The sequence below is a fragment of the Aedes aegypti genome, chromosome 2 (genome assembly GCF_002204515.2).
Source record: "Aedes aegypti strain LVP_AGWG chromosome 2, AaegL5.0 Primary Assembly, whole genome shotgun sequence".
In the NCBI taxonomy this organism is placed as follows: Eukaryota; Metazoa; Arthropoda; class Insecta; order Diptera; family Culicidae; genus Aedes; species Aedes aegypti.
In genome coordinates this window covers 446579248-446604501 of record NC_035108.1, presented here as the reverse complement: position 1 = coordinate 446604501, position 25254 = coordinate 446579248, and the positions used below count along the sequence as shown (strand labels likewise).

The 25254-nt window shown below is 39.9% G+C and overlaps 1 protein-coding gene across 3 annotated transcripts in view; it reads left to right on the top strand.

The window, feature by feature from the left end:
• Nucleotides 1-516: 516 nt before the first annotated feature.
• LOC5573453 (gastrula zinc finger protein XlCGF26.1) overlaps nucleotides 517-25254 on the top strand; it is a 36655-nt gene continuing 11917 nt past the window's right edge. For 2 of the 3 annotated variants that reach the window (XR_002500992.1, XM_021847973.1), the window contains exon 1: nucleotides 9708-10319. Coding sequence is in view for 2 of the 3 variants with exons in the window: in XM_021847973.1 (XP_021703665.1) it covers nucleotides 9861-10319 (459 nt within the window). In the remaining variant the exon portion in view is untranslated. Of the gene's footprint in view, nucleotides 788-1200; nucleotides 1326-5432; nucleotides 6799-6858; nucleotides 6943-9707; nucleotides 10320-25254 lie in introns of those variants that run through there. The other variant, XM_021847974.1, reaches the window with a different exon arrangement.

Sequence of the window (25254 nt, the reverse complement as noted above, 5' to 3'; positions counted from 1 at the left end):
AAAATTTAAGAAGTGCCCAAAATTCTAATAAAAATTTAAATTAGCCCTTCTGCACCGTATACTAGTTATAAAATTTGTGAATAAACCCTTACTTCTTTCAGACAAGCTACACCGAAAAATGCAACAGTTGTTTTACGCGAAAATAGGAATATGACCAAAATTGTAAGGTATAAAACAAATAAAAAACAACCCAACAAGAATAATTTCATAACGCCATAAATTACCATTTTTGATACCCACCCACCCCCTTGTAACGCTTTTTGTATAAAAATTTAACAAATTTTGTATGAGCCGTAACATCATGAGGACACCCACCCACCCCCTAGAGCGTTATGAAATTTGTGAATAAGCCCTTACAATACGCTGTATTGTATCCAATTTGAGGGGAAAATAACTACCAAAATGTCAAATTTTAACCAAAAGTTAAACGAATCGATTAAACGGTTCACAGTCTTAGCTCTAATTGTTGAGCGGCCCCTCGATCTATGAATTAAAGTGTCAACGGTGCTGAATAGTTAAACGTCAAAATCGAGGAACCATCAACAAAACAGTACCAAAACATGGAGCAGATCAAGAAGTGTTTCAATATATTTTTGAAAAATCTCAAGAAGTGCTTGTAAATTTGACGATAAAATTGCATCAGAACATATTTCAACATTGTAGCTGCAAAGTGAATAAGATAAGTTGCTAAAATATTTGCATTTTCATACGATATAAGACATTGTTTGACTCAGTGGCCAAACCGTGATTGACATCACGATTACAATCAGCAAACACATGCATTAGGGTGAGTCAAAAAAAGAGATGCTCGGCAAATTTGCGAATAACTTTGATAGAAAGGACAATAATTTGTTCAAGAACATATTCGCAGCCGTGAGATATTACTGATATCACTGAGATATTGACCAATGTTTATATTTGGTGATTCAGTTTAATGAAATTTAAATACTATTTTTACCTATTCGAATCGAAAAGTTGTAGTGATCTTGTATGTAGAAGTATTGACATTATGTACTAGACTTGATAACAAATTTTCAACTTTAAAGTATATTATACATCTGCTGGATATATTGAAATAGAAATGAGCTACGACTGACTACAAATATTTCATTGTGTTTTTTTTTTTTCAATGTCAAGAAAATTAATATTCTATTTCGCATATGATATGAAATTATAAATATGTTTATCTTCCTATTTCAGATTTTTTTACAATGGAAATTTGTCGTTTGTGTATGCAATGTGATGGTAAAACCTTAAAGTCCATATTTTCAGTTATTAACGATGTGGACATTGCACATACGATTACCTTGAGCTGTTCTATACAGGTAAGTTCCCATGTTAAATAAGTGTTGCTCAAAGTCCCATAAATGATGGCATATATGTTGCATTGAAAATTGTCGAGAACGTGGGAATCCCAGGGCTGGTAGCAAGTCACTTTTTAGTGACTTGGTCACTTTTTTCGACCTGGTCACTAAAAAGTCACTATTTCCATCAAAAAGTCACTAAAGTCACTTTTTTCAGGAAAATGGTCACTAAAGTCACTTTTTTCTTGATCTGATGCCAATGACAAGTTAGGCTTTAATAGCTTTTCAAAATCAAACAGAAAGAAGATTATTGATTCAAGAAAAATAAAGACTCCCGACTAAGTTTCTGGAAGAATTCAAGTAAATATTCTGTAGATATTTCCTATGAAAAATGTCAACATTTCCTATAATAATTTTTAGAGAAGATTCTGGCAAAACTTAGAAAGCATCTTTGGGATGATTTTTTGTCCGAAATATTTTATTAAATTTTGGCAAAAACCAGGACCAATATCTGTTTTGAGTAATCTACAGCTACAGGGTGTCCGCAAATTATCCGTACAAACTTTGAAGACATGGCTCTATACAACCAAGCCATTATATTCTTACGAAGTAGGTTTGACACATTTCCGATTTCAAGTATTTGTAAAACCGAGCCAAATATGTTGAGGTATCTCAAACTATTTACTTAATTAAGGGTTGCTGAATCCATTACCATTTTCAGAAATATCCTAGCACGTCTAGTTTTTGAGATGTTGGCAGTTGAAAATGCTAAATTCGACTATTTCAGCCAACTTGCATGCAAGTTTGCCAGCTTGTATGGCAATTTATTTACTTAATTTTCCTCAGAACTCAAACATCATGTGTATAACAATAGAATAAGGGCGTAAGTCGCATGATCGATATCTCTTCATCGATCCTCTCTTCTGTGAATAAAGGTGACAAGATGCGGGTTTGTTGGATTTTTTTCACTTCAGACCGATTGGCAGTGATGCAATCTTGCGTCCTGAGGTGAAAAAATGCTGAGAAACTTGTATCTTGTCACCTTTATTCCCAGAAGAGATGATCGATGAAGAGAAATCGATCATGCGACTTACGCCCTTATTCTAGCACACGCTTGACTTATCTACAAAGTTCATCAGAATTCCGATGCTCAAAAGTTATTTTTTGTTGGTTTAGAAAAGTATTGTATTTTTCCATAAAAGAGAAACGAAGAACTTTGTATGGAGACTATAGGCATGTTGAAAAAATCGATTTAATCTAACTTTAACCGTGTAATTTCAACCAAATTAAATATGAAATGAAAGATATAGTCTTATTTTGCATGATAAAATTGTTCGATAAATCTTTGTTTAAATTTTATGTGAACATCAATGAAACCAATGTTTTATGCAACTTTGGCGACCTGTAGCTAAAAATTGTGACGTGCTGGAACATTTCTGAGAACGGCATCAGATTCAGCAGCCCCAAATCTACTAGAGACACATGATTTGATCCTTGAGACACGCAAAAATGTAATTTTTTTTTCCGCTGTGTTTTCTATTTCCAGTCTAACTTGAAGCCACTAAACTGTAGGTTACTTCAAATAATAATTGGACATTTGGATTTATCGCTTTTAGATTTTAGGGATAACACATCTCCAGTATGACTAGCGGCGCGCAGGAAAAACGTCTCCGAAAAAATTAAATTTGATTATCTAAGTAACAAGCAATCAATTCAAAATTATTTAAAGTTGTATGTTGTGTAAGCGCATAGATGTATTATGAACGGTACATGGACATTAACTCTTCATTATTTTCAATGCGAGATCATCTTTCCCTATATTTTGCTGTTCGGATAATTTGCGGATACCCTGTATAGAAGAAATCTTGAACCCGCTTTCTCAAATAACATCATCAAAACTCCTCCGGAAGAAAAGCCAGAGACGGCTAGGAATAAAAAAAATCAAAGAATTGATCAGAAACTCGTCCAGGACTTCAAAAGCGAGTACTAATTTTACTGGAAATCATTTCAGAAATTACATTAGAAATTCCAACAAATAAACAATTGATTAACCCTTGAACGTGTTTTATTACAAGACTTTCATCAACTATTTATGTAGAAAAACACGTTTCTTCAATGAGTGTTTGTACATTGTTTGACGATAGTTAATTATTAATAGTGATATCAGTGACTATTCCCTAACGTCAAATCTACCTGTTAATAAATTTCAGCGATTTCTATCGTTTACTGTTTGCTATATAATCTAAGTAAGCAAAATTAGTCATTTCAGGGTCGTAGATCAGATAAAACGTGAAGTTGCGAGTCGCCACTGAGTACCGTAAGGACGCCATTCACCGCTCATGCTCCATTCATCGCTCATTTAATTATTTTGAAAAAAGCTGAACAAATTTTCGCAATAAAAGTCATCAACATGTATTAGTATACCAAAATGGATTGTATCAGAATGAAATTCATATGATTTAATATTATATACTATTTAAAAAAATAATTTTAGGCTGTTAAAGGCGGTAAACATGAGTTAAACAATGCATTTATTATGGCAGGTTGAAAAATGCTTCTTAGCTGCCACGCTTTAATATGTTGTTGTACTATAGTACAAAGATAACAACCAGCTAATGAAAGTAAATTAATTCCAACTAGTTGTGTATATAGAGTCTAATACTTAGGATGAGCGGTGAATGGCGCCCTACACATGTATCATTGGCACACGTGTTATTCGGTACGATTATACGTTGTTCACATGTCAACTTCTTTCCTACAAAAACAAATGTTTTATCTTGCGTCTAGCGCAAAAAGTTGCGAAAAATATCGAAAAACCAATTTTTGACAGAATTTAATGTGTTGAAATGCTGTTAAATGAGCGGTGAATGACGTCCTTACGGTAATATGGTTATTTTCAATAACAGTCATCTTATTCGGTTTGTCTCGTATTCGTCAATAATCAATTGTGTTCTGGAGTTATTGTTTATTTGCAAGAAACGGTTTAATTTAACAGAAATTCTGTCACAGATTAGCAGTTTCGTCAACAACCAAAATTTTCTCTCGATTTATTTACCAAATTTGTTGAGAAATGCTTCAAGTAATTCGTTTTGCATCGCTACTTCAAAATCTTCAATTAATTTTTGCAGTAAGTTCCTTATGAACATGAAGTTTGCTAAAATTATACCAGAGTTTATGTTTTTTTTTCACCAATATTAAACTAATGTTCGTTTCGTAAAAAATGATAAGTCAAGTGAAATCTCAAATGCGTCATCTTTTAAGAATCATTGACGGGGCTGTAACTTTTTTGTCAATAAACCGATTTGTGAAATTTTTACATACGTTGGTGAATTTCCGTGATAGGATTTTTTATCAATTATCTTGAAAAATAGTTCATCGAATATTTTCATGAAAATAGTACGTTGTCTGTGTTTTAGAAAGCAAATTGAATTGAATTTTAATAAAAAATTAAGAAAATTCAAAAGGGGGCTTCATTGCGTTCATTGCGGGGAGGGGTTATTGTGAAAAATTGTTTAAAAACAACTAATTTTTGAAACTTTGTACGCTAATATCTCAGAAGAAGTTCTATATAAAATTATACATTCTTCGGTGAAGATTTGCAATAGGGAGTGGGCTATTATACTATGCATTGGTCAGTTGGGAATTTCACCACATGATGGCGCTAGCTAAAAAACATGGTTTTCTGATTCCCCTAAGCGACTAAGACGTTCTATAAATCATACGATGGTTCTAAATTCTGATGATTTGTAATATTGATGTATTTGGCAAAGTTGCTCATTAGTCTAAAGGCTATACACTATATGTTTGCTTTGTTGAACATTCTGGGGATCCCAAAACACAAACAACGTAGCTTTTTTCGCACAGAGAGAAGGTTAATTTACACATAGAACGTATTTCCATTCCAAGTCATTTTTGTGACTTATACTTGTAGTTTTCAAGTCACTTTTAGGTCACTTTTTGGTCACTATTTAGTCACTTTTTTGATCATTTTGGTCACTAAAGTCACTATTATTTTACTGTCTGACTGCTACCAGCCCTGGAATCCTTATCTGGCTCGAAATACGCTATTTTGTAATATAATTTAATGCCAAATGAATTGTCCCACCAATGCATAATCCTTGATTACAGCTCTTCGAAGGCGATGGACTTCCTAGCAAAATTTGTGAAATCTGCGTACAGGAAGTACAAACTGTGAATGCTTTCATTAAAAAAGTGCGCCGCAGCGATACAAAACTTCGAAACGACGTACCACAGCCAGATGAGAAGCTACAATTTGAGGTGATCGTCATCAAAACGGAATTATCCGGCGATGAAAACGATGGCGGTGACCATTTCGAGCAAAGTAACAATGAAGTGAAATATGAGACAGACTCCGATGAAGATGTTCTAAGTAACATCAAAGCACGGATCAAGAAGATTCAGAAAGCAAACAAAGCTGTTAGTAAAAAGCAACGTAGAAGTAAACGAAAACGTAAATCTGAAAGCGAATGCGAATCGGAAGAGTTGAAAGATAACGACTCTCTGGATGAAAAAGAGCTTGAGATGTTTGAGATCATCGATCTTCCAGCAATCAATTATATATGCTGTGGATGTTTTCAATATTTCGAAACCGCACAAGAACTAGGAATGCATATAGAAGTTCATCAGAAATTTTCGGTAAAAAGAACTGACACGATATTTTGTGATATATGCAAACGCAGATTCAATCAGTCAAGGGATTTGGAGAAACATAAAAAGGAATTGAAAGCGGCGTCAAAAGTTTATGAATGCCGCAAATGCAAAATACGATTTATTAGTGCCGTTGGTAGACGAAGACACGCTTACAGGCATCCTAAAACAATCGAAGACAAAATGAAACAGGATTTTGGACAAATACTGTGCTGTGTAACGAACTGCAGGAAATCGTACCCTTCTGAAGACCAACTGATTAAGCATAGCCAAGAAGAACATAAGATTAACAAACGGGCGTACGAAGCGGAAGATGTTGTACAAAAACCGTCCGAATGTCCTGTTTGTTACAAAAGATTTACTTCGGTACTGTTACTTCGCAGGCATCGCAAACGCAACTCGAAGCCCATGAATCATCAGTGCGCTACTTGTGGACTCAAGTTCCGAACCAGAGATGTTCTGTTAATCCACGAAAGCAATCACACCAATAAGAAGCAGTTCGAATGTGATATATGTAAGAAGAGCTTTGCCAGTAATAATGCAGTAAAGGCACATCAGAGGTACCACTCCAATGAAAGACCCTTCATATGTGCGACCTGTGGAGCTGGATTCTACCAAAAGGCACTACTCGTCACGCACGAGTACGGCCACGGTAGTGCACCGCTTCCGTTCCAATGTGAGGTTTGCAGCAAGTATTACAAAACGAAAGGCGCGCTGGTCAACCACATGCGACTGCACACCGGAGAACGTCCGTATCCGTGCCGGCACTGTTCGATGTCGTTCGCAAACCATACCACGCGGCAACGCCACGAAATGAATCACACTGGTGAGTTTTCTACAGTGAGTCAATGAGGGGATTAGCGCTAATTACTGTTTTTCCTTACAGGAATTAAACCATACAAATGTAGCTTTTGTGATAGAACGTTTACTATTAAAAGGCTTCAAGTGGAACACGAGTGTAGTCATACAGGTAAGCTAAACAACGATAATATTACGTTAAGAGCCCTAATTCCATGTTAAGGATAGCGGCATCCGATAGTTGATTAAACTTGACAAAAGTCAGAAATCAATCAGATGATTTTAAGTAACTGTGGACTGTTAAGATTGTAGATTCGTTTTCAAGTTTATCTCTCACGAGAATTTTCATACAACAATAGTAAAGCAAAACAAGTTTTTGGGCACACAATAGGAAAAGAAAGAATGTTATTCTTTAACATAAATTTATTTGTAAAAGGATACATCAAGCGTGTGCTGGAATAAGGGCGCAAGTCGCATGATCGATTTCTCTTCATCGATCCTCTCTTCTGTGAATAAAAGTGACAAGATGCAAGTTTGTCAGCATTTTTTCACTTCAGATAGCTTGGAAGAGATGCAATCTTGCGTTCTGAGGTGGAAAAATGTTCACAAACTTGCATTATGTCACCTTTATTAACAGAAGAGAGGATCGATGAAGAGAAATCGCTCATGCGACTTACGCCCTTATTCCAGCACACGCTTGATAACGATCTCCGTTTTTATTGTAAACCTATTGGAAAATAATGGTATGTTCACAATAAACTAAAGTACCTAGTTTCTCCATTATATCACGAATAAACAAAATTTGAGCGTGATAATGAAGAAGTATCTTCTTATTGGTCAAGCAGCAAATTATTGATTACATATTTAAAGGATGTCAATATCATTCAATGTGATATGTATGAAAATCATACAATTCCGTGACGTGATATAATCGAAATGGAAACCGGGCCTAAATCGAGCGGCGGCTCTTTTACCTCATGTGCCACAAAATTTTGGGAATCTGCAAGGAACATGGAGGTCTTTATTTCGTCTTTTACATATACAAATTCATCATTTTTCAATTACAAACAAGATGATTTGCTTAAGGCGTTCATTTTACCACCACTGCCCCTACAACTTTAACCGTGTGGATTAAAACCAGTTTTATTATTCTATGGAGGGACCAATCGACTTATGCACGAGTTCATTATTTGACGTTTTAACGGTGCTGTGTTATTTATGTGGCCATGGCAACGAGTGAATTCGGCACCGCTCAAACATCAAATTAGTGAACTCTTGCATTGGTCCATGCACGAGTTCACTAATTTGACGTTTGAGCGGTGCCAAATTCACTTGTTACCATGGCCTTATTGACAGCTATAGAAGGTATGCTATTTACGACTGTGATAGTTAGGGTTCATTCAAATATTACGTAACGCAATAGGGGGAGGGAGGGGGTCTTCCATGATGTTACGGTTACCATAAGAGGAAAATAACCATCATCGTTTTACAAATTTTCCAAACCAGTTTTTTCGCTCAAAATTGCAGCAATTCTCAAGAAAATCTATCATTGCATTACACTTGCTATCTGGAATACGATGATAGATTTTCTAAAGAATTGAATGAAGTTTGAACGAAAAAACTGGTTTTTAATTTTTGATGATTGCTGATGATTGAATGATGGATTCTTGAGCCATAATGTATTATCAACCAGCATTTCTGGACCATCATCAGAATTTCATTGTGATTTGAAATGAAGTTTATTATTGCAATTTATTTCTGAACGTGAGTCATTAATTAAAAAATTAAATACAAGGAATATTAGAACGATTTCCTTCTAGATTCAAGGTTTCCTGGTCAATAACGGGAAGATGCAAATCTAATAAAATAGAGGCAGATCATTTGTGTTGAAGCCAAAGGTAAATTATTGATTATTTTAAAAAAGAGGTTTTAATTATGTAGTTATTTTTTTAGATCCCAAAACATGTTCAAAAATTCCTGACGGAGTCAAATGCAGAAGTGGAATTCAATCCAATAATTTGGCTATCAGGACCAGGTGTCAACATTCGCTTGGAACATTCTTTATGTTTTTTCTTTATTTAATTATGTTATTATTCAAGTTTATGTTTCAGCAAAATAATAAATTTCTTATTTATGAACCAACAATAACCATTTTATTTATAAACATATTATTAACTGCATATGCCGTGTGAATCCAAATTATTTGTCGTGCTTTTGAAACAAATTATTATTTCACATATTATTTACAAACAAGCCTCACTGGTTTGTATTGGTTTGTCAAATGCAATCTTATCGCTCTCCCTGTCTGTAAAAATTAAGTGTTCTTCATATAATTTCTGTCATTGGTCCTCAAGAAAAGCTCTCTATGAACTGCATATGACATGTAATGAGCTTTTCCGTCCCGAGGTGAATGCTATATGAAAATCCAATAATGTCAAATTATATGCGTACCATATAGCATTGAATAACCAAATCGGCTCAGTGCATATTCTGAATCTACGTTATAATTTGTCTACGTATACAACCCATAAGAGCGTTAATACACCCACCTTTCCCTTAAAGCGTTATGAAATTTGTGAATGAGTCCTTAAGCTAAGTATGCTGTTTCGCTCAAGAAAAGTAAAGAAATTCCTTGACTGAATGAGTCAAGAAATTTCCTACATAGAGCCCCCTTTGAAATGACATTTCTTCTCAACTGCGTACTGCGATCAGAAAAATGTGATTTTCTGGACCATTTCTTGGAAGAAATTCTCCACGCATCGAGATAGGCGATTCCTTTTCTTGTCAGTAGCAAATCAGCCTTTAGGGTAATGACAATGCTTGTGGTCACTTTGGGCAATCTTACCCTTACAAAATTCAAAATTTAGATATTCTAACTTTTCCGTGTACACCAAGAAGGGAAACTCAACTTTCATTGACCAACCATGATCCCTCAAAAAATTATGACATTTCAACAAAAACAACAAAACGCATCTCTTTTGGTTCGATGTTTATCACCCAGAAAAAAGTTTTCTCGTAATTTTTCAAATGTTTTCGGAAGTGAAATCGTGAAAATTGTGCAAAATATCGGTTCAACCGCGAGTGCGAAAAATGAACATCTGTCGGGTGTGCATGGAGAGCGGCGAGGAATCCGGGAGCGGTGGTGCGGTTCCGGATTTGATTCCCATCTTCTCCAAGCTGGAGGATGCGTTTATCGCCAACATTTTGGTCGAGTGCACTTCGGTACAGATTCTGGAGGATGACGGCCTTCCGACGACGATCTGCCAGGGATGCGTCGACAGTTTGAAAAGCTTCATCCGGTTTATCCGGAAGGCGAGGGAATCGGACCGGAAGCTGCGCAAGATGTTCAAATCGGAAGGGGCCGGGAAAAGGACGGTCGAAGAGGCGGAAGCTGACGAGGAGGATGATAAGAATTGGACCTCGGCCATGGAGCTGTCGTCGGTTTTCACCGAGAGCATAATGGAAGTGAAGGAGGAGCTGGAGTCGGATGATGGGAAAGATGCTCCGGGGGAAGCTGCGTACGAAGTGGAATATCTGGATGATGTAAATGTGAGGCGATTACACAGTGTTTTATATTGTTGATTTCATGCAGCGTCTAAAAATCGTTGATTTTAGCGATATGGTTTGTTCGGCGAAGTTTCTTGGTAGGGGTTATCGGGGCATTAGGAACCTTCTAAGGAAAACGTCATGGAATGTATAGAAAAACAGCAGAAACTCTTTCCGGAAACTTGGTCTCTATTTTAATGCAAGTCTTTGAACAGTCTATTTTGGATGCATGGTCTCCAAATTCACCATTTTCCTCTGTCTTCTTCCAGAGGCTCCAGAGAGACCTTCAGAGATGTTCTTTAGCAATTTCTTTCGTAGATTCCTCCAAAAAGAGCTACAGGAATTCTTTCAATGATTCTTCCAGAAAATTCCTCAAAAAAATAATTTAAGGACTAATCCGAGAATTCCACCTTAAATTGTTCTATAGGTTTCTCCAAAAATTCTTGCAGGCATCCTTTCAAAAAAATTCTAACGACTTCACTAGGCATGGTAGGTAGAATACTTGCAAAATCTTTCAGCAGAACAATGCTAGTAATTCCCACAGGGTTTTAATTCTGAAAATTATCCTAGGATTTTTCCCGGATTTTTTTTTCGAATAATTTTCATAGTGATTTCTTCAGGTGTTTTCAATAATTCATACAAAAAAAATCAAAGATTCATGCAAAAATCGTCCAGGAGAGCCCCCGGTAAATTTGAAGAAATTTGTTGAGGGATTTTTCCAGAAATCCAAAAAGAATTGTTCTAGAAGTTTGTTCTTATATTGTTTCACCAATTCTTCCAACGTTCTGCAATAATTTCTTCACGGATTCTAGATGTTCTAGAAGTTTGTACTCTGATTGTTTCACCAATTCTTCCAACGTTCTTCAATGGAATTCTTCCAATAATTTCTTGACGGATTATCCTAAGAATTTCCCAGATTTTTTTCGGGAAATCTATCAGGGTTTTCCATGGTTACTCTATAAATCCATCCAGAGATGTATCATGAAGTTCCTCCAGAGATTTCTTCAAAGAATTCCCAACCAGAAATTTCTTTTGTAGTCTCTTATAAATTCTTAGAGTGTTTGTTCAAGCAATTTCTCCATTGATTCATTGAATATTTTCTATCAGGATACTAAACACAACTAATGCCCGTAATCCCTCTTATTATTAACCAGGGTTTTGTTTAAAATTTAAATTACTTTAAGCATAAGAATAAGTTTGTTTCAATTCTATGCACAACAACAACAGTTTCTAGTATGTTTTTACTTACCACAATCCTGAAAATAATAGTTAGTTATATAATATTCTTCATCGTAAAAATACTTATCGAGGTCTGTGTTCAGAATTTTTATAGAGGACAATGGACGACCTCTGGCAATTTTTCTTTGCAAAAGTAAGTTTTCTTATAGTAAATCCCATACAAACTTTGAACGGCTGGCGCTAGTGGACTGGAGCGAGAATCTAAATTTTGTCCCCCACTAATGGACACCCTGAAATTACGGAAATTACTGAAAGAAATCCGTGAAAGATACATTGGATATACCTACTGTAAACAAAGTCCAAGAAGAATTACTGGTAAAAATTACCTAGAAATACCTCGATAAAATGGAACTGAACAACTGGCTGGTTAGCCAGACCTCATCAAACTGGGATGCATCTCCTAATACGAGTCAGTCAAAAAGGCTTGTAAATATAAACCCAAAGAAAATCCAACAACTATTAGGTCTCAGCAAAAGGGATCTCAGTTTATACACTGGTCTAGTGACAGGACACTGCCCCAGCAGATACCATTTACAAAAGATCGGTGTTGTTCAAAACTCCAACTGTCGCTTCTGTGACGATGAGCGAGAAACATCAGAACACCTCATCTGCTATTGCAGTGCACAAATCCATCGTAGGTCCAGGATATTTGGTAAGCCCTTCTTAGAGCCTGCCGATATAAGGATCGCAACCCCCAGCAATGTTATAGGCTTTATTAAGCTAATTGCACCAGACTGGGGGAACTCTCACACTGCAGCTTAGGACCATTATTTCTCAATAATAAGGTGTTCATGAGCTCAGAAGTACATAGATCATTTAGTGACATACATGTCACTGGATGATGTATGTACTATACATACAGTAAAAGGGGACATCACAATAGTTCAAGTTAATTGGACGCAGTGATTCAACACCCGACAAAGAAAAAAAAACCTCGATAAACATCGAAACCAATCTATAGAGAAAGTTCTGGAAATATCAATTATCTGCAGATTATTGAATGAAAAAAATCATGACAAATTTCTTATGGAATCTCTGAAAAAAAATGTAGTGGCATCTCTGGAGAAATGGATCATTAAAATAACCAAAACGGCCGCTATGGAAAGCATAGATTGCGCCACCGTAGCCTTGTGTGTTTGACAGAACAGCAATGCTGTCACAATGTTAAATCCCATACACAGTGGCGCCTTTATTTTGATGCGGCGAGCAATGACAAAAACTAAATTCAATGATCCATTTCAGGGGATAACCAGAGTTAAATTACTGGCTGAATTCTTGAACAACGCTAAACAAAACTTCTGTAAGAATTTCTTGAGAAATCCGTGGAAGTATAAATGGATGAAAACTTAAAGGAAAATGGGTGAACTAATGTTTGATGAAATTTCCGGAGAAAATCATGAAAAAGTTAAAAAAGAGTCACTTTTTAGTGACTTGGTCACTTTTTTCGACCTGGTCACTAAAAAGTCACAATTTGCAACAAAAAGTCACTAAAATCACTTTTCTCATACAGGTGATCACTATACTATAGTCGGTATTTTCGTGAGCTGATGATAAAACAACAATAATCTGGATCAGTTTGTCAAGGTTTTGTGATTGAGGTTCTGGTAAAGTTTTGTAACGAAGCTTAACAAAAGTCTATAGTAGTTCACCATAAAACTAGTTCTAAAATTTATTAAGATATGGATTCAAGAATTTTACTAGAAAAAAGCCTAAACCATTTTAACTTTTCGATTTCGATCGACTATTTCTATTCCAAATGCGCGTTTCTATGAAGATTACTTAAACACACATGGACGAATGGGCTAATAGTTTCGAAATCGTTTTAAAATAAGTGTTTGTTGTTAGTATTTAGTGATTTTTTTAATGTTCCGAGTACTGAGTAATGCATATATTATTGTAATACGTATAAAATCATACTTCAATTACTATGGCACAATAATCACCTGATTCACTGCCGTTATACGCATAATTGTCCCATGTTCCAAAATATGCAATCGAGAAAAACGCATTTAAAGATTTTAACGCATTTAGGCCTCATATTGACCAGGTGTGTTCGCGCTGGGGCGAACGGTTGGCGGCGGTGGACTGTACTTGAGGTTGGAATTGAGCGGAGGAGGCAAGCGTCGATTGTGAAAATTTTCTCAACTCTTTGGAGCTCTAAAAAGAGCTGGGGTTTGACGCTGCTCCTGGCCTCAGAGGGAATGGTGGCTGGAATGAAGAACTCCGACGGCTACACTAAAAAACACTGTTTATTTCTCTGCTTTCCTCTTTTTTACAAAGTTTGCTTTCACTGCTGCTGCTGCTTCGATGTGCACTCGCGCGCGGATGGGACTTGAATAATCAGGGCATGGCAGCGACCGCTCTTTTATACATGTCACCGATCGCTGCTCGTCGCTGATTGGTGGGGAGTTTTCGTTGGCTTGTTTGGCAGGACGCTTAACATGTTCGGACGTGTTTTCGGCGGGAGACGGAACATCCTCCCCCCGGTTGAGGAATCTCAACAGTCCGAAGTTGGTGGGTCTCGCTGGGGATCGTTATCCACGATGGGCAGAACGGACACCTTGTTTATCGGTCGTCGATAGGTGGCTCCATTAGCGAAGACATCTACTGCTCGTACCAGGCCGTCCTCTCCAGGGTACACGGCTGTGATTCGTCCCAACTTCCAGTTGAGTGGTGGCTGATTCCTGTCTTGAAGGAGTACGATCATATCCACACGGATATTCGGCATCTCTCGCTGGTTTTTCTTCCGAGGCTGCAGGGTGTTCAAATAATCCCGGCTCCAGGCACGCCAGAATTGCTCACGCAGAAGCTGGAGGTGTTGCCATCGTGTCAAACGGGATGCCTTCACGTTTTCCAGGGATGGTTCAGCCGGGGCGATAAGCGGACGTCCAATTAAGTAGTGTGCCGGAGTTATGACCAGCGGGTCCGCCGAGTCGTTGGAAATAGTGAACAGAGGCCGGGAGTTCAAGACAGCCTCGATTTCGGCCAGGAGCGTACACATTTCCTCGAACGTCAAGCTCGTATTCCCAGCGACACGTTTCAGGTGGGTCTTCGCCGACTTCACAGCCGCCTCCCATAATCCACCGAATTCAGGAGCGTCCGGCGGGATGAAATGCCACTCGATCTCGTGGTTGTGGCAGAAGGATTCGATGATCTTCACGGTTTGTTGGTCGTGGAATTGTTGGTGCAATTGTTTCAATTCGTGATCAGCACCACGAAAGTTTGTTGCGTTGTCCGAATGAATTTCATGGACCATTCCACGGCGGGCAATGAAACGTCGAAGGGATGCCAGGAAGGCATCGGTGCTTAAATCGGAGACGCCCTCCAAGTGGACGGCCTTGGTTGCCATGCACACATACACGGCCACGTAGGACTTTACCAGAGTCGGACGACGAGTTCCTTGCTTGGTCCAGAAAGGCCCGGCGTAGTCCACGCCGGTGACGGCGAAGGGCGGTGACGGCACGACTCTCGATGCTGGCAGGTTTCCCATCAATTGGTTAGGGGTCGTCGGATTGGTTCGGAAGCATCTAACGCACCGACGTGTGATCAACCGGATGGTCGATCGTGGGTTTAGTAGCCAATACCGTTGCCTCAAAGCGTTCATCAGGCCCGTTTGCCCAACGTGGAGGAGCTCGACGTGCATTTGATGGATCAGAAGCCGTACCACCGGATCCTTATCCGGTAGGATGATAGGATGACGGCTTTCGAATGGTAGATGTGAGCGATCCAACCGACCACCCACTCGAAGCAGTCCTTCGTGGAAGATGGGTCGTAGACTTCCAACCCTCTTGCAGGACTCGTTTGCCATAACTCGCTTAATTTCATCGGCGAAATGTGCCTGCTGCACAACGTGTAGGATGGCCTCCGTTGAGCGACGCAGCTCACGGACGGTCAGAAGGGGTCTTCGCTCACGTTCGGTTGGGATCCTTTTCCGGCAATTGGCAGCGAAACGCATTACGTATCCCATAACGCGTTGAAGTTTGCGGAAGCTGCTGTACATGGGGAGAAATGATGCAAGGTCCATACTCACGTCTGGCGCTGCCACCAGCGCTTTTAGTTCCGGCAGCTCCTCATCTGGGATGTCTTCAGGGGGATTTACGATGTACTCGATTCTCTGGAGGAATTCCGGTCCATTCCACCAAAGGCTGTTATTCTTCAGGAACTCGGCTAGTTGACCACGCGATACGACGTCGGCTGGGTTCTGCTGGGACCGGACATATTCCCAGCGGTACTCACCGGTGTGTTCTAGGATGACAGCGATCCGATTCCTTACGAATATTTGTAGTTGTTGGAGAGGTTTCCTAATCCAGGCTAGGACCACCGTACTGTCACACCACAGCACAATGTCCCGGAACGACATATCCAGGGCTGGTAACACTTTTTGCACCAACCGGGTCAACAGGAGGGCGGCGCACAATTCCTTTCGAGGGATGGAGATTTCTTTGAGGGGGGCCAACTTCGACTTGCTGGTGAGTAGACGTAGCTTCGCTGAGCCATCGGCAAAGATGCTTCGCAAGTAGATGCAGGCTCCGTACGCCTTGTTTGAGGCATCAGAGAAGCCGTGCAGCTCATGGGACACTGCGTTATCGAATGTGACACGTCGTGGTATTTTAATTTCATGGAGATGTGTCAAGGAATCTTGGAGTTCCTGCCACTGCTGTGCTGTATCATCGTCCACTGGGTCGTCCCACTCGGTTTTGAGCTGCCACAGTTTTTGCGCCAGGAGCTTTGCCAAAACGATGACCGGTGAAACCAGTCCCAAGGGGTCGAAAAACTTGGCAATCTCCGAATACATCGTCCTTTTCGTGGGCTGTTGCGGATGAGACGTCGATGGATTCGGTCGGTATGCTATAAGCATCAAGTCTGCAGATGGATCCCAGTGTAAACCAAGAACCTTGATAGCTTCGTTCACTCCATGTTCCTCTAACACGGTCTTCTTTTCTTGTTCTTCCACAGGAATATGCTCCAGGAATTCTTGGGAATTGGAGCACCACTTGTGTATGGGAAACCCTCCGCGTCCAAGGAGTTGCTTAAGTTGTTGTTGAGCCTCGATGGCGTCCTCCAACGAGTCTGCGCCGGAGAGTACATCGTCCATGTACGTATCCTCTTTCACGATACGAGCGGCGATGGGAAAGTCCTCGCCGTCTTCTTCGACGAGTTGCACCAAACACCTGGTAGCTTGGTACGGTGCTGACGCCGTACCGTAAGTCACGGTACAAAGTTCCAGAACTCGCATGGGCATCGCCGGATGTTCCCTCCAAAAGATTCGTAGGAATCGGCGATCGCATGGGGCTTGAAGTACTTGCCGGTACATTTTTGCGATGTCTCCGGTAAAGGCAACCTTGAACTTCCGGAAGCGTAACGCGATGTGGTGTAGGTCGTTCTGCACCACCGGACCAACTTGTAGTACATCGTTCAGGGAGAGATCTGATGGCGACGACTTAGCACTTGCGTCGAACACAACTCGACATTTCGTGCTCGAGCTGGACGGCCGTAGCACTGCGTGATGCGGCAAATAATACGCTTGCTGGTTCGGAGGATCGTCGGCTTCGCTGGTCTCGTGGCAGTGTCCAAGAGCTTCGTACTCCCGGAGGAACTCCACATACTGCGCCTGCAGTTCCGGGTTGCGGGACAGTCGCTTCTCCAGCATCAGAAACCTCTTTAGTGCTAGAGCACGGCAGTCGTCAAGCCGGGTGGAGTTTTCCTTGAAGGGCAGCTTAACGATGAATCTTCCGGTTTCGTCACGCTGATATGTGGACAGAAAGTGTGCTTCACAGGTAGCTTCTTCGGTGGATAGCTTGGAAACTTCCGGCACCTCCTCTATTTGCCAGAATTGCTGCATTTCTTCCTCGATGTCTCTCACGGATGCGAGCGAATAGTGGAGCGACACGTTCGACACAAGCGGGTCGTCGATGACACCAGCCACGATCCACCCCAGGTGAGTGTCTCGTAGCTGTGGAAGGCCTTCATCTAGGTTTAGCTTACCTGGTTTCAACAAGTCGAAAAATAGCTCCCCACCGATTAGCAAATCCACTTTATCAGGCGTATGAAACTTGGGATCAGCGAGGGCCATTCCTTCCGGGAACTTCCAGTTGGAGATGTCGATCTTGGATGCTGGAATCGAACCGGTCACTCTTGGGGTAACCAGACACTCGAGGTTCGCTTGGAAGCTGGATACACGGGAACGGATCTTGATCGTCACCTTGTCACGGGCCAGGGACCGTAGGGCGTTGATGCCAACGATTGGAACGTTGGCTGGGTTCTTTTTGAGGCCAAGGCGGTTGGCCATCTCCTCCGTGACGAAGTTGACTTGGGATCCGCTGTCCAACAGGACCCGGCACGGGTGTGGCTGGCCCTTCCTGTCGTAGGCTTGCACCACTGCGGTTAGCAACAGTACCGTCTTGGTGGATTGGACCAAGTTCGATGAACATGTTGTGGACACAGGCGGGTCCACGGGGCTCGGTTGACTCGGCACGGCTGGAACTACTGGCGGATCTGCCACCGTCTCTGCTGGGAGCGAAACGTTGGATGTAGTCGTTCGATTTGGGGCCCCATCGTCATGGAGCAACGTGTGGTGTCGGTATTGACATTTGCGGCACGTCTTGTCGGAAGGACAGTCCTTGGATCGGTGCCCTTTCCGCAGGCAATTGAAGCAGACTCCAGCAGCTCGGATCTTCTCGTTCCTCTGGGCAGGAGTGAGACTGGACAAGGCCGAACACTGGAAGTTGAGATGAGAACCACCACAAATTTCACACGCTTTCGTTGGTTGGGATGGAGTGGTCGATGCTGCATGGCTCTTTTGCGGATGAACCTTGGATGGCGGATGGATCAGCTTCTGCTTGGCGCTGGATTTCGTTGTCTCAAATGCCGTTTCACAATTCTCGAGGATTTGGCACCTGGACTTCAGAAAGGCGATGGTTGGATCGTATTTTGGAAGCTCGCCTCTCTTTTGGGTCCCTTCCCAGGCCTTGCGGGTGGATTTATCGAGCGCCGAAACCACCAGGTAGACAATCATGTGCTCTGAGATGCCAGTGATTTGTTGTCCGAGAAACTTCAGGCCCTCGACGTGGTGGGTGACGGTGGATAAGTGGGCCCTCAACTCCTTGTGGGATTCCGATGCCATCTCTCTTAGTGAAAACAAGCCACGGATGTGGGTTTCTACGAGAACGCGCTTGTTCTCATAACGATCCTCCAAAACGGACCAGGCTTGCTTGTAGTCACCTTCGCTCAAGATCTTCGCATCCAATAAGCCAGCTGCCTCTCCGATGAGCGCCTTATCGAGGTGATACAGTTTTATGGCGTCTGTATCCCCCGAATGGGCCATCAGATCCTGAAAGATGGCTTTGAATTTTGGCCACCCGGAGTAGCTGCCATCGAATGACGGGATCGGCACACTAAGTGGCTGCTGTTGGATGACTACCTTCGGCGTAATGCTTTGGCCAGGCGGGGGCGCTGTGTTCCTCTTTGCCGGTAACAGCAACTCCTCCAGTTCTTCCGAAACGGCGTAGTGGAGATCCTCGAAGCTAGCGTATTCGTTCTCCTGCTCCTCGATACCTTCGTCTGGCACCAGTGCTAGCACTTTGCTGTGGAAGCCACTATACTCGGCGTATATGGCAGACAGGCTTTTGGAGAAGACGTTCAGTTGGGCCAATCCGAAGGACTCGTTGTCGATGAGAGTTCGCTGAATCCGAATCACTTTCTTCTTGGCTTGGTTTCGCTGACGATACAGCCCTTGCATCTCCTTGGCAGTGGCGGCATCCATTGCGACTTCCCACTCAGGAAATCCGTGGAAAGGTGGAGAATTTTCGGGAGGCAGCGTTCTGGAAGGCAATCCGTGCTGCTCGCTTGCAGCGTCCTTTGGTGGGTCGCCTTTTGGTGGCGAATGCTCCAATGGCATTTTTACGTCACTTTTTTCACTACTTTTTTAAACTCGAACGCGGTACTTCAATTTGAGTTTGTATGCGAACGCGGAATTTATTTTTTTTTCACTCACTCGAATCACAATCGTAGCAGCGGAAGCAGTTGTTTTGTTTGGGCACAGCACTTTTTTAGCGTAGCGCGTCGTTTTTCTCTTCGGCGGGAATGGCTTCTGCCGCTCAGTTGAACGGCACTGGGGGAACTTTCTCGGCGAAAGTCTTTTCGGATGGCCACCGTGATCCGGTTCGGTATGGACCAAAAAGATGTTCGCGCTGGGGCGAACGGTTGGCGGCGGTGGACTGTACTTGAGGTTGGAATTGAGCGGAGGAGGCAAGCGTCGATTGTGAAAATTTTCTCAACTCTTTGGAGCTCTAAAAAGAGCTGGGGTTTGACGCTGCTCCTGGCCTCAGAGGGAATGGTGGCTGGAATGAAGAACTCCGACGGCTACACTAAAAAACACTGTTTATTTCTCTGCTTTCCTCTTTTTTACAAAGTTTGCTTTCACTGCTGCTGCTGCTTCGATGTGCACTCGCGCGCGGATGGGACTTGAATAATCAGGGCATGGCAGCGACCGCTCTTTTATACATGTCACCGATCGCTGCTCGTCGCTGATTGGTGGGGAGTTTTCGTTGGCTTGTTTGGCAGGACGCTTAACATGTTCGGACGTGTTTTCGGCGGGAGACGGAACAAGGTGTATGGTAAATTAAATTAAAATCTTTACAATAGTATAAAGAATAGTGTGTTCGTTAGAGTCAAGAGTTTGTGTTATGGGAAAAATGTAAATTTAGCTACAAAATTCATAATCGGACTGTTATGCCTAGAAATACGGGGTTTTTTGATGAATTTCTACGCATAACAGTCCCACTGATAGTAGTGATCAATTATGTACTAAGCATACTTCTGTAGATGACCGTTCTTATGTATATATTGTACCGAATGTAGAGGACGTATATCCTCAAGACTATGTTATGGCACCTAATAAAGGCTCAAGTGACATTTGCCAAACGGAGCCACGTGTGGGAAATCGAAGAAATCCGATTTTATAGTTCGGGATGGAAAGCAATTTTTTTTGTTTGTGTGATAATGAGAAAATGCATGAGTAAGTTAGAGGGTTTATAATATCGACTCTTCCAGCTACAGGCTTGACAGAAACTCATCAGCGAATTCAAAAGTTTATTTTGTGGAGTAAATATTCAACTCAAAATTCACGACACAAATCTTCACACGATTTGACATTTCTTTGGACTTGGTTTGCAAAATCATCGCAAATTTAGTTTTAGAACCGCCAACATATTTGCCACTTGCACCGAAGAACCAGTTATCCGGAATAACCCAGTATGTGGCCAGGTCATCCGAAACCTCTTGATCTATTCTTCTTTTGACTTGATTTGCAAATTCTTGAAGTTTAATATGTCGCAAGATAAGTCTCAGAACCGCCAATATAATGGCCACTTTCTCTGGGAACAGGGCATCCAAAACAACCTGGCATGTTATCAAGTCATCCAAGAACGTTTGAATTACCCTTCTTCAGCCTTGATTTTGGAACTTATGAAGTTTGATGTTACCAGCTAGGTTTCAGAACCGACAATTTAGTATAATAATAATATAATGGCCACTTCCACCAATGAACCGGTATTCGGAACCCAACATGTGGCAAAGTCATAAAAAACTGGTCGAACTATTTTTATTTTGACTTGGTTTGCTAAATCATGAAGTTGATTTGTCGCAAGCCCAAATTAAAGTGGTTTCTGATTCTTTAAGTGGGATTACTTAACTATTCCTAGCGATGAATTCAAAATTACGGTAAATTTCTAATCGATGATCGCGGTTCCAAAAACTAGAAGAATTTTGTGATAAACCCTGAAAATCCAACTGAAATTCATTGAAAAACGGATGGGAAATAATATTTTGATATTGAAAATTTCTATCGAATTCGACGTTGGGCTCGCATGAATGATGAATCCCGATAATACAAACAGGTTGTGTTCCACATGGGATGTAAAGCCAACGTAAGAAGGTATTCAAAACGATTTTCCCAAACTCCAGGTAAATAAAAACTGCCTGCTGAATATTTTGTTCGAGATCAGCGCAGCGAATTGTATAGTGTGACTGTTATGCGTAGAAATTCAGTAGCGGGACAGTTATGCGTGGAAATTCATCAATAGGACAAATTGACTTGGCTTGCTTACCATTGAGTTTCCGAACAAAGTTAATTTTTGGTAAATGTTTTCTGAAACTATACGTAAAAATAAACTGTTTGATGACAAAAGGTCAAAATGCATAAAAAGTAACATGGGACAGTTATGCGTATAACGACAGTTCAGTTTTCTCGAATTCTTAGATAATGGATATAGCTCGAAGCTACAGTACTGGACAGAATGAAGTACGCATTGGCCGTTTTTCCATACAAAATGGTCAAGTTTGGAGATCTGAATCTCAGCTTTTAGTGGTCCGATTGATCTGAAATTTTCACCACAGCCTAGATATAACATAGATTTTACTCAATTAAAATATCACTGTATTTGAAACACAATCTTTTAAATTATTAAAAATCTCTCAATTTGCAAAAAATTGCAAAATTTTATTTTGAAAATATTTTGAAAACAATCAGTTTTACCGAAAAATGATGTTCTGCAAACTTGTGTGTCTTATCAAATTGTACATTTTTGCAGAAGGACATAGTGCTCTAAATATTTTCATTTAAAAATTATTTTTACTTTAAAATTTTGTCATTTTTCTCGAAATTTGAGATTTACGATAACTTAAAAGTTCGTTAATGAAAAACTATGAATTTTTGGCCTAGCAAATTTGAGGTTACTTTCAAGCAGCGGTGAAAATTTCAGGTCAATCGGACAACTAGAAACCGAGATATAAGACTCCAAACTTGATCATTTTGTATGGAAAAACGGCCAATGCGTACTTTATTCTGTCCAGTACTGTACCTTTGGAAAGTGAGGATTCGATTTTACATAAATTATTACTGGCATTTTTTCCTCTTCATTCAAATTCTCGATTTTTCATCCGAATAGTACTTCCAGCAATTATCTACAACCAAGGAATTCACTAAACAATCTTTTTTTTATTATCGTAGTGTTTTTCCAGAAATTCGTTTTACAACTCTGACATATGAAACAGCTCCAATGAAATTTGGCGTTTAAGTTCGCCATTATGACAAATAATTTGCAATTATTTCTTTCTCCATAGTTGATGAATTTTGAATTTCCAGAAGCTTCTTTCTAATGACTGGAATTCGAGATTTTTTTTTTTTTTAGCGTATGACTAGCTTTTACGCGTTCAAAAATTTATAATGTTTTTTTTTTTTATAGGCACACTCTATCCGTTGAAGATATTGTGCTCTGCATGATAAATCCACGTAATGCGATTATCTGAAAATGTCGATATACCGTCGCAGTGATAATGAAAATCACCAAATGTTGCAGATTGGGCAAATTTCAAACATTTGTGTCCTTGAAGGACGAAAAAATTCAAGCCTACTTGAATTTTGACGTTGCGTTTAAATTGCGCGCATATCTTCTGCGTGTTACCGCCGCCGCTGGATGTGGATTTAATATAAGCGCCGCAATATTGCATATCTTTTATAGAAGCGCTCGGAACCGAAACAGCTTCCATAGCTGAAGGAGTAAACCAAATGGCGGTATAAAATCGATAGAAATAGTGGAAATATGATCATGATTTTTGGTTGATTGCAGTTGAAAAATGTTGCATGTCAATCCCGTTTAACGGTACTTCAAGAGATCGAGAGTTTTAATGTTCAGCAAAAACACGTGTTTTATATGAAGTACAGATTTGTAATATATATGAAAAATTGCATAGAAATGAATAATTATCCTCTTTGATTCAAATATTATAGACATATTTGAATTTACTATACTGTTTTATTAAATTTAGAAGAGGGATTATTAGAGTATGTTTAAAACTATTAATTGAACTTTAACACTTCACTTTTTGCAGAAAATAAAATATTAAAATCACTAGTAAGGCGAGCAAATACCTTAGTAGAAACAACCAACTCCAAACTCTTCTAGGTTCAACAAAAGTCCCAATAGGGTCCTAAAGCCCTGTCCCGATTTTAGTGCCAAACGCTTAAATTTAGGCCAAAAACACATGTTTACTCAATTTTCCAATGTTTTCCGTTGGTTTAAGTCCGAAAAACATTTTTTTATGTTTTTTTAAGATTTTGTCACTCCCCCTTGGCTTAAACTCAAATTTTGGATGAATTTTGTTTTCCGTGTCCCTTCCGAAATGTCAGATAGGAACAACCCCAGTGTTAAAACTAAAACCCATGTGGTGTTTTTGTCGACTAAGCGAACGTCAAACATGATCTCAAGTGTCCAGGTTCATTTATGGACCCAATTTCAAAATTAATGTTTAAACATGATATAGCCGTTATTTGAGCGGGAAAAATTGCTAAAGCATTTGAAATAACATGCTCTTTCGTGTTGTTGAATAAAAACAAGATTTTATCAAACATTTTAGGACCCAATTGACAGTTTATATAAATCAGGCGTTTACCAAATTACATGCGACCACTGTAACAAAATGTACATAGGACAAACAAAACGGACTCTCAATACACGTTTTAAAGAACACGTAGCAGAAGTTACTGAAGCACACAAAGACACAAATAAAGGACATGTACACCGTTTCAAATCAAAAGTTGCAGAACATATTTACAATGAACAACATTTTCTTATCACAAAAAAAATCAAACTCTTACGACATATTTCAAATCCTTGGAAGCTTGGCGTAGCGGAAAACATATAAATTTTCAAAAAAGAACAACTATAAATTACTAAACAAGGATTAAGGAAATGGGTACTCTTGGCTGTTTAACTTATACCTAACCTTCACACACACAATACATAAACACATTAATTGACCATTTGCCAAACACGCAGGAATTTGTAATTTTGACAATCCTTTCATTTGATTTGGTACACAATTAAAAAATGCCCCCCTGTATCCTTTAATACTGGTAGAATCTAGTTCTAACATACCCACACACTTTTTCTAGTAAAAAAATAGATCTATGCGATGTTCTCTTCGACACTGAAGAAGTCTGTAAGTCGCAGACGAAATAGGCCTATCTGTCAAGATAAGCAACACATATTAGAGTTTAAAGATATTTGCTCGCCTTACTAGTGATTTTAGTATTTTTTTTTTTTTTTTTTTGCAAAAAGTGAAGTGTTAAAGTTCAATTAGTATATTTGAATTTGTTGGCAATACGTGTTTAATCGAATATTCCCTTTTTTGATAGCTTAGGATTTATTCACAAATTTCATAACCCTAAAAATGTCCATTTTCGACACCCACCCACCCCCTCGTAACGCATTTTGCATGAATATTTTTCGAATTTTATATATTTTTATATTTATAACATCATGAGGACACCCACCCACTCCCTTCAGCGTTATGAAATTTGTGAATGGGCCCTTATAGTTCTTTCTAGTTCATCATCCTGTCACTAAAGACTGTTCTTGCATCTTTTTGAACTGCATCACTTTTCGGGGAAACGGCTCATTCGGAGAAACGACATTTGAGGAAAAGTAGCACAATCATCTATATTATTCTGCGTGATGAGATAGAAAAATCGTGTCTTCGACAAAGTTGTTTGAAATAGTAATTTCAACAAATTTGCCGAAGACATCATATGTCTTCGAATTTAATGAAATATTGATTTATGCAACAAGCTGCAAAATGAAGAAGTTTTCATCACGAGTCGGAGGATTGTCGATTTGGGTAACAACTACGACGAGTGCTG